Genomic DNA, 17,500 nt, shown 5'->3' with positions numbered 1-17,500 from the left:
TTTCTTTGTATCCGTTTCACCCTTTTCCTCCAACTAATTAGGCAAATGAAACATTAAAAAAGCTTCTTGTATTGAAATACTATGGCCTAGCTCACACATCATGCTATGCCGAACCATGGCTTAGTGAAGCCGCACAAGTGCGCGGGCTCCTGGAGAGTAGCTTGCAATTGTTTTGCACCTTCCTGGTCCTTTTTGCTGCCACACCACACTGAGCTAAAGTTCGGCAGAGGGTGTCTTCCTAACCTGGGCTTGTAGTTAAGCTGTCTCCTCACTAACCACAAGTTGTAATCAGGAACAAACCTTTGGCTTAGCATGCCATGCTAACCAGCCTATACATAGTACATTATTATATATTAATCAATGTGCACATCTGTCTTCTTTGAGGCAAAACACAAGTTTATTAAACAGAAAGCATTTACTTGTGGATCTTGCCATGTGCATATTAGTGCTTGATAAGTAGTCTGCTATTCTGCAATCAATTAAATTCTTTGTACTTAATGAATTAACTGCTTAATTAGCCAATAAAATATTATTATACAAATATTCGTTTTAAACTGCAAATACAATTCATTATATATACGTACCTTTTGTTGTTGTTATGTGCCTTCAGGTTGATTACGACTTATGGCAACCCTATGAATCAGTGACCTCCAACAGCATCTGTCATGAACCACCCTGTTCAGATCTTGTAAGTTCATGCTGTTGGAGGTCACTGATTCATGGGGTCGCCATAAGTCGTAATCGACTTGAAGGCACATAACAACAACAAGAGTTTCTTTAGGCTTGATAACCAACAAGACAAAAAGGCAAGAGTCAAGAGTTGCTCCTAGATTGTTTACATTGATAGGTTCAGTGCTGAATATCACATGTAAGGACACTGTTCTGAATGTTAAATCATTTTTCTCTGCAACTAATTTATTCTTCTCTCACCCTGATTAATCAACTAATAGTTTCAGCCCTATTGAATAGACATCTGTAGATTTGTGAACAAGATTGAAAGTGCAGAAAAAGCAGGGTTAAACTGGAACTGGCAGATGGTAATGTGTCTTATTAACACAGGCATCTGCACTGTGATAAACTGATGGGCACAAGTTTTCTGTTTTTGAATGGGCAACTTCCTGATTCCAGTGCGTTCACCTGACAAAGTATTAAAGGCTAAGAGGCTGAACTACAATTTGGGAAATAAGAGCAAATCTTGGTTACAACTCATTGTAAGTCTGAAGAGACCTAAACCACAAGCCTCAGTTCAGACCACACGTTAAGCCAAGCACAGCAGCGAAACAACCAGGGAGGAGTAAATCAGCTACAATCTCTTATCTAAGGCCTAGATTTCTGTGTGCTTGTGCTAAGCCATGGTCACAGTGTGCAAAGGTTTCAGCAAGCCTGCAAGAGTTAGTTTCTCTTTCGTTTTTGAGGCCTAGGGATAGGGCCCCTGTCTGCACAGACCTTGGAGGTGAGCCAGTGTGCTCCCTCAGTGTCCAATGTTGTTTTTCAGGAATCAGTAATTTTTGGTAGGTTTCCGCCAAGGACTAAAAACATGGCTGTTTCAGCGGGCATACAGAATCCCTGGTTAATTTTAATTCTACAGTGTACAGATGTGGGTAAATTGAATATGTTATAATTATATTTATATGTGTATTTTAAATTTTAATTATGTACGCCGCCTAGAGTGGCTGTTCATTCAGCCAGATAGGCGGCCTAAAAATAAAATATTATTATTATTATGTTTGAAATAAAGAAGCTTGTTGAAGTTACCAGAGTCTCTTACATGTTGCCTGGAGACCAGAGCTGAGGGGTAGACATACAAGCTGAGCAATCACACCCACTAATCACTGCTGCCCTGCCCGAACCCATTGAACTCAGACATGAACACGGCAGTGTGCTTTTCTTTAGTAGATTTAATAGAAAGTTTCAGTTCAGAGTGCTTCATGAATCAGCTTACAGGTTACACAGAATTCAGCATCATTACTAGGAGAAACAAGGAATTACTACACTGCACTAAGACGTCACAGCAATTAGTCATGCTGCCTCACCATACGTCAGGATGGGCAGGCACCGTACTTGCATGAACTGAGTGTCGCTGTTGAGAACGTGTGCATGCGTGAATGCTCCTCTTCAGAGGAGCTGTGGGAATGCGTTAAGTGTGCTGGTGCAACAGCCTCCATGTACGAGGTAGGGCAACTGTCTGCCTCAGCAAGATCTGCCCAATCAGAGGAAGGGGGACTGCGCTGTGGCAACAGCGAAGCAGGCATCAGAAGGGGGTAAACGTTGGGTGGAGAGGCAACTGCCTGCCTGGCTGAGCCTCCTTGCTGGTAATTGGCGCTATGGGATGGAGCTGTCACTGTCCATGGCGCAAGGGCTTTCAGAGTCCAGCGTGCCTGTAGCGTCTGTCACTGGAACTATCATTCCATTCAAAGTCCTCTCCTTCCTCCTCGTTCTCTCTGCTCTACCTCGTTTCTGTAGGGCTCATGACAACTGCAAAGAGAAGGGGCTGAAGGCCTGTTGAGCTCCCATTGTTCTGTGTTAAAATCTGTGACTGTTGTACTTCCTAAAGTGAGAGTTGTCATTGAGAATGTGAACTGTGAGCTCCAAGAGTAGCCTGCCCATTTCAAAACTTTGAATTGTTGGTGAGTTCCCTTTTAATTGGGGGATTAGATCTTTCAGGAAGATGATCACAGTCAGCATGTTCAGGAGTACCATCCATTATCACCAGGAAGCATGGGAAATGTAGCTTCTAATTGGAATTGAAATCATAGTTTGTTTGAAGCAAAACAAACCTTGATCCTGAGTTTGGACATAATGGTAAGCCAAAGCAGGGAGGAACAAAGCAGGAACAATCTGTATTTTCTTGGTAAATCACAAACTGTAGCTTATGACATGCAAACTGAACCACTGTGATATAAGTGAGGGGTAAACCTCACATTATGGTGATAGAGGCATAGATGAAAAGGTTGCAAGGCAGAAAGCAGTCTCCTGACCTCTCTGCCATGCAGCCGTTAATCTAAGTTCCCGCCACCAAGTGTTCCTTTGTTATACATTGGATCAGCTTTCCACATGTCACAGTAGCTGTTGCAGAGAATCTTAAACATATCTTCAAATGGTAGGCATCCCCACTGGTTGAAATATGCCATATTAAATAATGTTCAGTACAATGTATTGTAACTTTGCTATATCAAAGTTTAAAATTTCAATTCTGTACCCACTTACCTGAGAGTAAGTCCCAATGAACTCAGTGGGCTTGTTTCTGAGTTTATATGTATCATTGCACTGCATGTAATCCTTCCTCAAAATAAGAAATAGAAATGTGAAATTAATTTAAAATATTTTGTTTTTTCAGGCATAGGTATTTGGAGGAAAAATAAATTAACAGCATGATGTTATATGATGTAGCAGTTTATACAGCTGCAAGAGTGGCTGTATACTATAGTCAGCACGGATTTTTTGCATTCCGTAATGTTAAATTGAAAATACCCCTATGCCATTCTGATGCCTCTCATAAGCTCATTTCAAAACAAAACCTTACAAAACTTATAGTCCTGGACTCAGAAACGCTTGCTTAACAACCCTATAAATTTTCATGGTGTTACACAAAACAGTCAGAGAGAATCAAGATTTCAAAGTGTAAAAAGAGAAAGAAAAAAAGCAGACCCCTTTTGGACTTTTTTCTGTCAGACTTCTCATAATCTGTTGAAATTCATTAAAAATCAGCCATGTTCACAGAGTACCTGTTACCGACCTTACTCCATTCTCTGACCTTCATCTTCTGCAGTTTAAAAGCTAAAAAAAATGCCTGGCTTAAATTAATTAATTTAAGCAATTTTGCATTGAACTGAATGATAATGTTGGGCATGCTCAGTAAGAACCAACTGTCAGTGTTCTAAAAGCCAGACTCACAGCTGTTGGGCTTGGCTAATTAGGGGGCCATACCACACTTTGATTTCACTTGAGAGAATCATGGCTTTCCCCAAACAATCCTGGGAAGTGTAGTTTATGAAGAGGGCTGAGAGGAGACTCCTATTCTGCTGACAGAGCTCCAGTGGCCAGAGTAGTTTAACAGTCAGCAGCTCTGATTGAAGTTCTGTGAGGGGAATAGAGCATCTCCTAGCAACTCTCAGCACCCTTCACTAACTACACTTCCCAGGATTCTTTGGGAGAAGCCATGACTGTGTAAAGTGAGATAAGGGTCTGGTGTGAATGTGGCCAGGGACAGTTTTGGTTTAAATTTGGGTGGGAGGCTACATGTGCCTGCTGTAGAATAAAAAGGTGGGAGAAACCCTGAAAATGAATGATACTGTTCACAATGTTTTCCTTTTGGAAAGGAAAGGGGCTTCCCTTCTGCCCAGTGCCCACCCACCAAATCTCCTCCCCTGCCCCTCCCCTTCCTGCCCTCCTCCACCCTGCCCCTCCCCCAGGTCAGTTTCACCTATCCTAAGCATGATTGCACAGGAATAAATCCCACTGAAGTAAAAACGCATGCAAACGATCAAACCTGCCCTCCCCTCCTCCTCCCCTCCTATTCCCTCTCTCTTGCCCCTTCCCTCCCCTGTCCTTCATCCCTTCCTTCCCCTGCCCACCCCCTTCCAATCCTCCCCTCCTCTTTCCCCCCATGGACAGTTTTATTTATCCTAGGGCTACGACCTGGGAGACCAGGGTTCGAATCCCCACACAGCCATGAAGCTCACTGGGTGACCTTGAACCAGTCACTGCCTCTCAGCCTCAGAGGAAGGCTATAGTAAACCATCTCTGAATACCGCTTACCATGAAAACTCTATTCATAGGGTCACCATAAGTTGGAAGCAACTTGAAGGCAGTCCAATTCATTTTCAAACATGATTGCATGGGAGTAAATCCCATTGAACTCAATAAGCATGCAAATGATCAAACCTGCCCTCCCCTCCTCCTCTCTCCCTCCTTTTTGTCCCTTCCCTCCCCCTTCCTTCACCGCTCCCCTTCCCCTTCCAATCCACTGCTTCCCCCTCCCACTCTTTCTGCTCCCCTCTCCCCCTTCTTCTTTCCCTCTACTCTCCCCTCTCCCTGCTCCTCCCCCCCGGTCAGTTTTACCTATCCTTATGTCCATTATGTGGAGCCATGATTTGTTGTTGGCTTATGAACCATGATTTGTTCTAAACTATAGTTTGCTTTTATGTCTGAACCCAGCTGCCTTGCTTAACCATAGTTTGTTTTGCCACCCCACCCCAGACATTTGTCAAGCTACACAGGCTTGAGGCAAGAAAAGCTGGAAAAAAACCCAAACGTTGGAGAAATAAGTCGTGGTTTGTTTGCTTGTCTGAAAGATGACTTGTGGTTTGTTGAGCAAATCATGATGAAAGCAAACCATGGCTCAACGTTATGTGTAAATTTATCCAGCGTGTGCTAATCAAATATGCCTAGCTTTGAGACAGGCTGGAGAGCGGCAAAATTTTAAGAGAGTTGGAAATGGTATGATAGAAGCATTTCTTCCCATGGTGTACAGCAAGGGTATTCATTGTTGCACCCTCCAGATGTTGTTGGATTCCAACTCCCTTCATCTCTGATCATTGACCATGCTAGCTAGGGCTGATGGGAGTTGGAGTCCAATAACATCTGGAGGGCACCACATTGGCTACCCTGGTGTACACAATCATTTCTTGTGTCCCATTGTTGCCTCATATCAAAGAGGTTTTGCAGGTTTCTGAAGTTCTAAAAACAACAACACTATAAATGTGTGAACAGGGGGCCAAACTCAATGTGATGTTAGTCTTTCATTTAATGTTCAGTCGTTAAAGATGCAAATAGCACTGTGGGGGTTGAAGGGGGGAGGCAATGTGAATTTCCCTCCCAATGTACATTCTAGTTTCAGAGGGCTTTCTTAAGGATCAAGGGGAGGGGAGGTTTGGATTCTGCCTACACATCCAGTGGTCCTGATAAAACATCACATCTAGTTTCACCCAGAGGCAATAGTGGGACAGGGGAAAAAACCATACTCATCAGAAGCTACAACAGCTCTACCATACCATCTTCATCTCACTGAAAAAAACATTGTCTGTCTCCAGCCTTCATTGTGACACCTTCCAGAGACACAACAATTAATGAATATTATGCAGCAAGCTCCATTCAGGTCTCACAGAACACATGGAAAGCAGAATAACAGGTAAGGTGAAACCCAGACAAATTATATTAGCATAGGATGCAATCCTGCTTCAGCTGAAGTCAAAAACGAAACTGTTGATTTTCACTGAGTAAAACTCCAGCCACAGTAATTATTTCTACTTAGTGTCTTCAGTTAATTAAATTGAACTGTTGTCTATAATTAGGAAAAGAATTCTTTGTAACAGCATAAAAGCAAGCTTTCTCATCAACGTACAATTTGTTCTTTATATAGCTCAACTTAAAAAACTGATCGTCTTTTGTGTAAAAAAATAATGTATGAAAAGAAGCTAAGAATATATAGTTTAGTTTAACAAACCCAGTTAAAGAACCATTCAGAATAAATATTTTAGAAGTTTGGTTTAGACTAATTTATGTTGTCTATGCTCGGGTAACCTCTAGGTTAGCTTACTGCAATATGTTATACACGAAGCTGCCTTTGAAGGCTATTTGGAAACTGCCGTTGGTTCAGAATTCAATGGCCAGACTGCTGACTGGGGCAAGACAGTCTGATCATACAACACCAAACTTGGCACAACTGCATTGGCTACCAATTAGTTTCCAGGTTCAATTCAAAATGCAGATTTTGACTTAGAAAGCCTTATGCAACTCAGGACCCCAAGGATCACTTCTCCCTACATGAACCAGTCTGGACCCTGCATTCATCATTTGAGGCTGTTCATGTGTCCTGTCTGAAGGAGGTGAAGAGGGTGGTTACATGAGAATGGGCCTTCTCATTGGTGGCTCCCTGGTTGTGGAATGTTGTTTCCAGTGAGACATATCTGGCACTGTCTGTTTTTACGCACCAGGCAAAACCATTTTTATTTACCCAGGCTTTTAGGCCTTCATTTAAAGGGTAATGAGGTATGTTTGTGGTCTCTTTTTGTGCTCTACTTTTTAGTGGTGTGGTTGGATAAGGTTTTATTTTATTCTTGTTTTTATACTTGGAATTAATTTTTGTTTTTACATTCTAAGTTGTTCTGAGACACTATTATGAAAAAATGACAAATATAATAAAATGAAAATGTGAGAATCTGATTGTTTGTTCCCCCCCCCCAGCTGTTGATAGGCTATGAAAATGGGACTGTGGTATTCTGGGACTTGAGATCAAAAAGAGCAGATTTAAGACTGTACTATGATGAGGTAAGCTATTTCTGTTTTCTTTAAAAGTCCAACCCAAATGTTAGGATTCCTTCAAAAATACTGCTATTAGTTAAAACAGGTCAATCTTCTAAAATGTAGTCAGTTATTATATTTGTCCCAGAGGAGTAGCTGTTTTAGTCAGAGCAAAAACAAGTAAAGTCTACGGGAAAACTCAAATATATACAAGATAAGCACAGCAACCATGCACATCGGTATTTATTGGTGATAAAAACAATCCTCCTACTTTGTTAAACTTGTTTTTATTTATGCGGCAGATGTATATTTTAAAGTTTGATATACTGCCTCTTCATCCTGTAATAGATTCCAAATAATAGGAAACTGGGGCTCAAATCCCTACTTAACCATGACTGAAGTTGAAGTTTACTGGGCACCTTTGGGCAACTCTCTCTCTCTCTCTCTCTCTCAGCCTAACTTACTTCACAGGAGTAAAATGGCATAACCCTTGGATGAAGAGGGTTTTTTTTTGGGGGGGGGGATACAAATGTGATAACCTTTTCTAAAAAAAAATCTGGTTCAAAAGTTTTAAGCTGATACCAGACATTCCACGCTTAGACCTTGTTCTTGCTGAGGTGGAAAAAATGAATCTGGACTGTACCAGTGGACTGTAGGTGGAATTGAAATTATTGAATGCTCCTTCATTTAAACAGAGAAAGAAAGAAATAAAGAACCCTTTAGCTTGATATGTTTGTTTTCTAAGTGATTTTTTTTTTGTATTCAGTCTTGTGAGCCCAACCCATAAGAAGGCTTACATCAGTGAGAATAAGGTTTAACCTCTTTGTCTTTCTTCTCTGTGGCTATTAATCCATATAATGGCTTCCTTCTCATACCTCTTTCTCATGTATGTTCTTCCAGCCCTGCCAATATATGCTTTTCTGACCAAGGTTTTGCATGAAGGAATTTGTTTAAGTAGTTCTTGCTTTTAGCCTAGAAAAAAAGACAACCAGTTTCAATTATTTCAGTCTTTTTTGGTTCGCGGCGCACTGTAAAACATGTAAAAAATTTCTGGTGCACTTCGTGTACAAAATTAAAAAATATATTAATGTATTTTAAACTATGAATAAAAATATCTTAATAATAACATACTTTCATAATATTCACGGCACACCTAGCCACCTCTTGCAGTGCACCAGAGTGTCCCAGTTTGGGAATCACTGGTCTAGGGAGTGAATGGTGCTTTATTGTAGGAGGAGGTACTATCCACCTTGAAGGAGGCAGCCATAAGAGGACCTCCCTGGACTCAGAAGGGCTTATAAACTATCTCCCAGTGGCAAATATCCCCTTTTGGGGCAGGATGCTTGAGAGGGTGGTGGTGACCCAGTTTCAGGCATGTTTGGAAGAAACTGATCATCTGGATCCATTTCAGTCCAGCTTCAGCCTCGGTCATAGCACCAAAATTGCCTTGGTTATCTTGACTGATGACATTTATCAAGAGAGATAGGGGGCGTGAGACCCTGCTTGTTCTTGACTTCTCAGCAGCTTTCAATACCATTGACCACAGTATTCTTCTGGAACAGCTCAGGGATGATCTTAAACAAGATCACCATCCTCATACGGTACCCCATTCCCCCATTCTTTTTTCTCTTTTTCCTCCTCTCTATAATTTTTATTAATTTCATGAACAAATTATACATCAGTTACAGCCTCCAAACATGAACCTGAAATTCCCCCCTCCCCCATTGCTGCAGAATATTGAATTTAAAGCCCGTATATAGTGAAAATCAAGAAATTATTGAGGTAAAATTAAAAAACCCAATCTAGGACATGTGCACATATCAATATAAACCTTTAAAATGCATTTTTAGGCATTCCAAATTCGAGCGTAATGTGGCGGAGGCTCTCTACTATGTTCTTTTTTATTTATATATAAACTATAAATGGATACCAACTTTCATAGAAATTATCTTGCTTGGTGATACCTTGGGATACTCTCAATTTGATTGTTAATTTTTCCATGAAAGCAAAATACCATGTTCTCCTATACCAATAATCTACTGTAGCTCCTTGTAATGCTTTCCTATGTGTAGCTATAGTGATCCTGGCAGCCATCAATAAGTGACCTAATAGAGTTTTGAAGATTGTACCTTTGTTTGCTCCTTCGAATAGATTCAACACTGCCAATTGTGGTGTTTTGTCTGTTTGTTTGGAGATGATTATTTCAATTTCATTAAATATTGAAGTCCAAACTTTTTGTACTGAGGCACACTCCCGCATGTGGTGGTATGTTCCAGACATTGTGCATCCCTTCCAACATCTGGGGGAGTGTATCCGATTAATTTGAGATAGATGTAGTGGTGTTAAATACCAGCTGTGAGCTATTTTTAACATGGTTTCTCTTATTTGATTGGAAGAGATCCATTCCCCTCATTCTTAACTTCTGGAGCGACTCCAAGAAGTGGCAATATTTACTGAATGGGAGCTTGGGGGGTATGATCTGGTCTGCATCTGTGAGGGTGATGAGAAGTCTACTTTTGATACCAGGAATCTACGTGATTGTCTACTTAAATGACATCCTGATCGCAGTCGTCATGTCAGGGCCATGTTGCAACATAGCTGGAAGCATTACCTCTATGCCAAGCTTGAGAAGTGTGTTCAATCTGACATCAGTGGGCTAATGGACCAGCAAAAATAACAGTGCTAACATCATGGCAAGCATCCCAAATAATAAAGGATGCCCAATGCTTTCAAGGCTTCACTAATTATCACCAGTTCATCCCTGGCTTTGCACAGATAACGGCAACCTTGACGAATCTACTTTGGTCCCATGTGCGATTTTTGTGAGATTTAGCAGCACAACTGGTCTTGCAGCAGGTCAAGGAGACCTTTATCACTGAAGCAGTCCTATAACATCATCTCACGGGCCACATTCATGGTCAAAACTGACATCTCCAATGTTGCCCTTGGGGCAGTGCTACTCCAGCCTGCCAAGCAAATTCGGGTATTACTCTCCTGTGCCTACTATTCTCACAGACATAATCCTACTGAGCAGAATTATACTGGGCAGGATAAAGAACTCCTTGCAATCAAAGTGGCATTTGAAACCTGGCAGCATCTTCTGGAAGGGGCAGTGCATTCTGTTCAGTTCCACCCTGACCACTGTAATCTGCAGTATCTGCAGAAGGCTTGCAAATTAAACCAGTTGTGGTGGTCTTTGTTCTTTTTCTATATCTTACATCCTAAGTAACCAGAACTGGCAGGCAGATGCATTGTCATTGAAACTGTAATATGCCGTGATTAAGGATGGGCATATATGTCAATTTCAGTTTCTTGTTTTTCCAATCTTAAATTCAGTTCTCCACAGTTCTAAACCAGTTTGTGATTTTGTTTTTTAAAAAGTCCTCATTAAAATTCACCAGTATTTTAATGCAAATGTCTCCTAATCTCTACATTTTTGTGTGCAATTTTGCCTAATACACAAAATTTTGCAAAGCAATTTCCCCTAATATAATGCATTTTATATGTTATTTTCACTAATATATGCATTTACATGCACACTTTATACTAGTAATACTACATATTACTTTGCTGAAGAACTGCATTGCAAAATTCAGAGAAATGTGAATTTTGAAGGATGGCTATGTTTCAGTTCACATCTTGTTTCAGAAAGTGCGAAGCAGGGATCTAAAAATATATATATCTCAAGTGTGAAAAATGTAAATGTACTGCCTTCAAGTTGATTCCGACTTATGGTGACCCTATGAATAGGGTTTTCATGAGGCTGAGAGGCAGTGTCTGGCCCAAGGTCACCCAGTGAGCTTCATGGCTATGTGGGGATTCAAACCCTGGTTTCCCAGGTTGTAGTCCAACACTTTAACCACTACATTACAGTGTGAAAGGCCAGGGTATGTACATTGTTTTTGTATATACATTGGCATATACATTTTTAAATGGATTAGATGTTAGACTATTCCTAACTATCACTATCTTCTGCTCACAGGTTATATATCCATGTTAGCCAGTTATATGCAATAAACTAGAGAATAGCTGTGATCATCTCAGCCTGTTTATCCACTTCTTGGGAAACAGAATGCTGGATTAGATAGACTTTTAGTCTTTAATCCTAATATGCACCAAGGCTGCTGTTTTATGCTCTCTCACTTGGAAATAATCCCCTAAACATAGTAGAAATAAATTACTTCTGAGTGCACAGAATTGGCCTGAGCGTGTATTCAGAATAAATAAGTCAAACCGAACACAGTTAGGCCTACTTCTAAGTAGACATGATTAGGATTAGGTTCGTAGTTTAATTCAATGTGGCAGTTATTATGTTGACTCACTTCCTCTGTGTCTATCCTGTCCCTTGAATTGTTGGGAGATTATAAAAAGTTTATACAAGCTTCTCAAAGGACGGCGAGCATAACTTTCACTTTCTTTGTATAGGCTTCTTATATTGATTGCCAATTCATTTCTGGTCTCAGTTTAATGTGCTGGTAAGGACTTTCATAGCCCTAAACAGCCTGGAATCATAAGGACCACCTTCATCTTTGTGAGCCTGCCTGGCCTTTTAAGAGCAGTATTGGTCCTGTTGTCTGCCTCTAATTTGCAAAAATTTGATTGGTGGGTACCAGGAATAGGACAAGTTTGGTGGTGCCACAACTGGAGAATTCCCTCCCTAGGAGGTTAAACAGGCTGCCTCTCTCCCTGTTTTTAGACAGGCTGTGCTTTTTATTGAATTCCTCTGGTCTTTAATGCTGTTATTTATTTTTAGTGTTCTATTTAATTTTAATATATTGTATCATAATTTTATTTTAATATAAGCTACTTTAGAAAATTAGTTTGAAAAATGGGGTATAAATAAAATGTTAATTTGGAGCTGATCTAGATTTGCAGAATACCTATGAAAATATTTCTTATGAAATGTTTATTCTAGTTTTATATGTACAAATTCCCTAGATGGTAAAGTAGAGAGAAGAGGTTTTAAGGGTCATTAATTCTAACCTATACATAAAATACTTTTTATTTCTCAAATTTGAGCTAAGTTTCAAATATAGACTATTCTGCCTATTTTTACTACCATTTTCTTTTAGGCTATTCATTCTATTGGATGGCATAATGAAGGAAAGCAGTTTATGTGCAGTCATTCTGACGGCAGCTTGACTCTGTGGAATCTAAAAAGTCCCAACAGACCTTTCCAGATAATTATTCCACATGGTAAGTTACAACAAAACTATTAGGTTTGATCATGATCTTGAATTTCTAGCCAGTAGCTAAGTAGTGTGCAGACTATTGTTTCTATGGGCAAAGAGAGCTCCTTACCTCTTCTGTATCATTAGAGTTGGCACAGAATTGATTACCTTGATAACTATGAAATGTAATGGAAGGGTTGCTGCATTTGGAGTGGGGCCTTTGCTTGCACCATTTACCGATTGTTAGTTGTAGCTGCTTCCCATAATCTGGACTGCTATTGTGAAAAATATATTGGAAGGAATAAATACCAGCCTCTCTCTCAAAAACAGAAAATCCCCAGAAATTGGGCCCTAATGAAGTGCAGGCTGCACCCGTTGTTCTTGGGACATACCTCAGCAATGAATGATGCACTTGAGTGTTAGTCTAAATATCTGGAATAAACAGATCAAGCTGTGCCTCCAGGGAGGGGGAATTGCAGCAGGTTCTCAGCTTAATTTTGCTGAGATCCTGGAAAAGGGTTCAGTAGTATCTAGCTACCCTTCTCCATTTCCTTGCTCAGGACACCCAGCCAAGCTCTGGAGGAATCCCTTGGCCTGGTTTCCTTTAGACCAGGTGTGGGGAACCTTTGGTCCTCCAGATATTGCTGAACTACAACTCCCATCAGCACCAGCAATCATAGCCAATAGTCAGGGATGGGGGGAGTTGTAGTTCAGCAACAATGTGAGGGCCAAAGGTTCCTCATACCTGCTTTAGACCTAAATGCTGCCTCCCACCTGATACCAACTTCCTGCTTCCTTGTATCTGGTGAGACTGGGGAATATGTCTCTGTTACCTGGCCGTAGGTCTGGTATTCCTTTATCATCCCTTGTGATGAATTGGGCTACTCCCCCATTGTCATGATTATGTGGTGATTATTTCCCCCTGTGTTGTCCCTCTGTGGTTTATTCCCCTCTGTATGCACATTCCATCTTAACCCTTCTGTGTTCCTGTGCTGCACTCTGCATTTTTTCTGATCACATGCTCAGCACAGACATTACTCCGTAATGCCATACCTTGTCATGTCAAACAACGGGCTGGGGCATATCCCTAACCACATCCACTGAAAAGTAACAGGAATTGCTGGCTGACCTGCCACAACCAGTAGGGGCCCTGCTTCTTTGCAAACCTATTACTGGCTGTAGATGCTCCCATCTGCCACTTGATAGGGCAGGTTGGGACACATACCTTTAAGTAGACTTACTCAGAAGCAAGCATCCCAGCATCTCAGCCTGCTGTTTCAAGCAACAAGGCTGAAAGATCCACCTCCTCTCCCCAAGGGAAAAGGATGTGGTAGGAGGCATCAGCAGTTCACCTCATTTTTATTGACTCTCAAAGCAGTTGAGGCCAGACTGGTCTTCTCTTCCTGGTGGTCTTACTTGGGCAGATGTGCAGCAACTGACCCAACAGCTCTTATCTCAGCTTAGCTCAACTTAGCAGCAGCAGCATGACCAGTAAAAGAACTGACCATGCATCCCTTGGTCCCCCTCTCCGGCAACTGGATGGGACCAAGGAGTGCTTTTCCCTTCAGCTCTACAGTCCGAGGACAACTGGCCATTGGAGCCAAGGGTTCTGTTGAAAGTGGGGCATGAGCAACTCCTGTTTTGTTCTTTTGTTTATGTTCCAGAAGGGAGATAGAGGTAGGGTCCTCCAGATGGCTAGGCTTGTTTACCTTTACCTGTGATGCTCTGACTGACTTCCTTCCACTGTTAGACTGATACGTCTTAAGGGAAGCTTACCTGCCCCTCCTCCTTCCGCCCTCTCTTCTCTTCTCCGACTGTCCGGGACAGAGGAGACACCTTTGTCTCTGCTCTCTCTCTCCTAGCCATGAGGGCAACTCCCAAGCCTGGGTGCTGCGCCTCCAACTTAGTTAGTTAGTTAGAACTAGGTATGCCTTTCTATCTACTATGTATTTTAATAAATACAGTAGCTTTTCTTATTTTACTAAGTCTTAAGTCTCAGTGACCCTAATGCAGGGTAAAAGCCTGCTTTCTTAGGTAAACGCACAAACTGGCACACATGCATTTCAGACCTCTGTTATTCTCTGCTTAACAAATTTACACCACAACACTTTCTAGGAGGGAGTGGTGAAACAAGGTCCTTGCAGCTGCTGCTTCACTGTCTGATGGGTGGGGCCAGCCAGGCTAGTCCACTCTTCACCTTGTCTTGATGTTCATTTGGTGGCGGGCGGCACCAACTCTCTCTCTCCTGTGGCTGCAGCACTAGTGCTGGGCTGAAATTCTCATTTTGGTAGAATATTGCACCTGTATGATGTTCTTGAGATTTCTCATGGGGTGAGGCAGGGATCATATGGGGCTAGTAGTTCCATTCCCATGATCCTCAGCAGAAAAGTGCTGTGAACAAAACTAGCCTTGCAACATCTACAAATTATAACAAAACACAGGAAGATAGGGAAAGGGGGAGAGAGCTGTTGCTGCTGCCATATGAGAGCGAGAGCTAGTAGAATGATTGGTACAGAAGGATGGTGAAATTGGGCCCACTGAGTGGTTGGCATCTAAGATAATGTTGTCCAAGCAATTAGAGCCACTACATTTTAATTCCATGGCAAGTTATTGTTTCCACTCTGGTTCTTAAGGAAAACCACTGAAATAAAAAGCCAGTACAACAATTATGACCATTGCAATTGCCTTGGCCCTGAAGGGGAAACAAATTTGTATTTTCTATATGAATTTTCAACAGGTAAAATTCAGCGAGATGGGAAAAAAGTTGAATCTTGTAAACCAATTCTTAAAGTAGAATACAAGACCTGTAAGAGCAGGTAAGTAGGTTCCTTTGTCATATTAAGGAGATGATAATTATCTCTCTACAACAGCTTCTTTCTGATTTTGTTTTCTGTATTTCTCCATGTTGATACACAAGGTGGCACAATCAGGCGTATTTAAGTGCATGTGTGCATGCACACATGGGAGAAGACTTGCCTGCAGGGGGCTGATGCCGGCCCACATTGCAGCCAGGCAAAAGCACTAGAGGAGGGCATAGGGTGGGTCAGGGATGTGGCCTGGGGCAGGGCATGACCTGAGAAGAGTCCCAAAGGGCTAGATAGAAAGGCCTGGAGTGCCGCATTTGGGCACACTATCACCACATACACACAGAGAGAGACTTCTACTGCAAACCCTTCAGGGGAAGGGACAATTCTGCCTCCTCCAGTCACTGCAGTCTCTCCACCACTACCATGGGAGGTCAGGCTGAAGCATGAGCGCTGGCAGGACACAATAATAGAAGAAACTCAATGTAAATGCCAGAGATCAGGAAAGGTACCATCAAGTCCAAGAGGATGCCAGTGAGTTTATGAGCAGAGGCAAGAAAGCCATTGGTGTCAGGAAAGCTTCCTTCAGAAATTGAAGTCTTCACCAAAAGAAGAGAGCAGAGAGGAACAAAAACTTTGGCAAAAGATACACCATTAGACCATGAGGGTGCAAAAATAATTATTTGAAGAGTAGACTGTTAAAAGCATCAGAAACAACAATAAAGTATTTTTTTAATACACCAGAAGCAGGAAACTAGCTAGGGAGGTGTTTAGACAGTTGAACAAGGAAGCTAAAGGTAGGCTGAAGGAAGATAAGAAAATTGCAGACAAGCTGGGTGAATTCCTTGTGTTTTCTTTATTTCTGTCTGAACCGACATTTTCAGGAAAAGTGTCTGAAGAATTGAGGCAAATGATGTTGACAAAAGATGACATTCTAGGCCTTAATTGACAAATTCAAAATTAACAAATCACTGAGTCCAGATGGTATTCACCTGAGAGTTCTTAAATCCAATATGAAATTGCTGATCGTTAGATAAAAATATGTAAGTTGTCCCTAAGGTCAGCCTCCAAACCAGGGGCCTGGGAAGCAGCCAATGTAATGCTGATTTTTTTAAAAAGAAGGGTTCTGGGGGAATCCCTGAAGTTACAGGCCTCTTAGCCTAAAGACTATTGCAGGTAAATAGGCGAAAAACATTATTAAAGATAAACTTATCAACCATATAGATTTTATATGGTGGTCAATGAATTTATCTTTTTCAGCTGCATTTTCCACAGATTTGTTGATTCAGATAATGTTTTATTTGTACATAGTGACAGTAGTAGCTATTTAGGCCCTTGTATGTTTACACTGATCTATGAAGTACCTAGTGAAGCCTACCAAGAATGCACGGTCGCACAGCTACTAGGGTTGCTCAGTTTTGGCACAAGTTTTCCCTTTGCCTCCATCAAAGCCCATGCATTTCGCAATAATAAATCAAGTTACCATATTTTCCTTCAAGGTCTTTGAGTAGCTCTTTAAACCAGCAATCCCTACTTTTAGTTAAAATGCATGAAACAATTGTGGTCATGACATTTTTCATTCACAAGAATTGTGCACAGACAGTTTCCTGATAGATAATATAGTGATACACAGTTAACTCATTTGGATCAGTTCTGAGGTGCTCCATTTCTTTATTTAATAGGATAACAAACATGAGCTTCAGACGTGGCTGGTGCTCCACTCAGGTTTTCAAATAGACCTTCATGTTGTGCACTGCCATCAAAACTTTCTAAACTGTATCTTCGCCCTTGGTGGTGTCATGCATTCTTCCCAAAAAAAGTCCTCTCTCATACTGAAACGTAATGAGATTTCACACACAAACATTGCAAGCTGGACTGTATTACTTACGTTTGTTGCCTCATCAATTGTCCATAAATTGAACATTAGCTCAGGCACAGTAACTTTCAGAGACACTTAATTCACTTCCACAAGAAAAAAAAAAGCTCATTTGTCCATTTATCATTTAAAATGCAGCACTCTAGAACTACTATTCTTTTTCTTCCTTTTTTGAGGGGGTGCCATTGTGAGCGAACTAACATGAGAAAGATGTGACTAGCCACCAGACATCTCTTGCAAGGAAGAGGTGATATCATTGTTCAAGGAAATCTGCCTTTCCTTTTTCATGCCAAGTGTTTGCTTGCTAGAGAGTTTTCTCCCTTTTTGTTTGAACAACCTGCCAAAATTGAATCACCACCTCCTCCTTCCAAAGCTTCCCAAAAAGGCATGTATGTTAGAAAGCCAAA

General features: G+C 41.3%; 1 protein-coding gene across 2 annotated transcripts in view; it reads left to right on the top strand.

Moving 5' to 3' along the window:
• STXBP5L (syntaxin binding protein 5L) overlaps nt 1-17,500 on the top strand; it is a 165,681-nt gene that overhangs the window by 58,961 nt on the left and 89,220 nt on the right. For both annotated transcript variants that reach the window (XM_061638424.1, XM_061638413.1), the window contains exons 7-9: nt 7,186-7,269; nt 12,315-12,438; nt 15,151-15,229. In XM_061638424.1, the coding sequence (XP_061494408.1) occupies nt 7,186-7,269; nt 12,315-12,438; nt 15,151-15,229 (287 nt within the window). The remainder of the gene's footprint in view (nt 1-7,185; nt 7,270-12,314; nt 12,439-15,150; nt 15,230-17,500) is intronic.

Source organism: Rhineura floridana, chromosome 1, assembly GCF_030035675.1.
Source record: "Rhineura floridana isolate rRhiFlo1 chromosome 1, rRhiFlo1.hap2, whole genome shotgun sequence".
NCBI lineage: Eukaryota > Metazoa > Chordata > Lepidosauria > Squamata > Rhineuridae > Rhineura > Rhineura floridana.
Note: the sequence above shows the minus strand (reverse complement) of the source record. Positions and strands in the feature narration are given on the sequence as shown.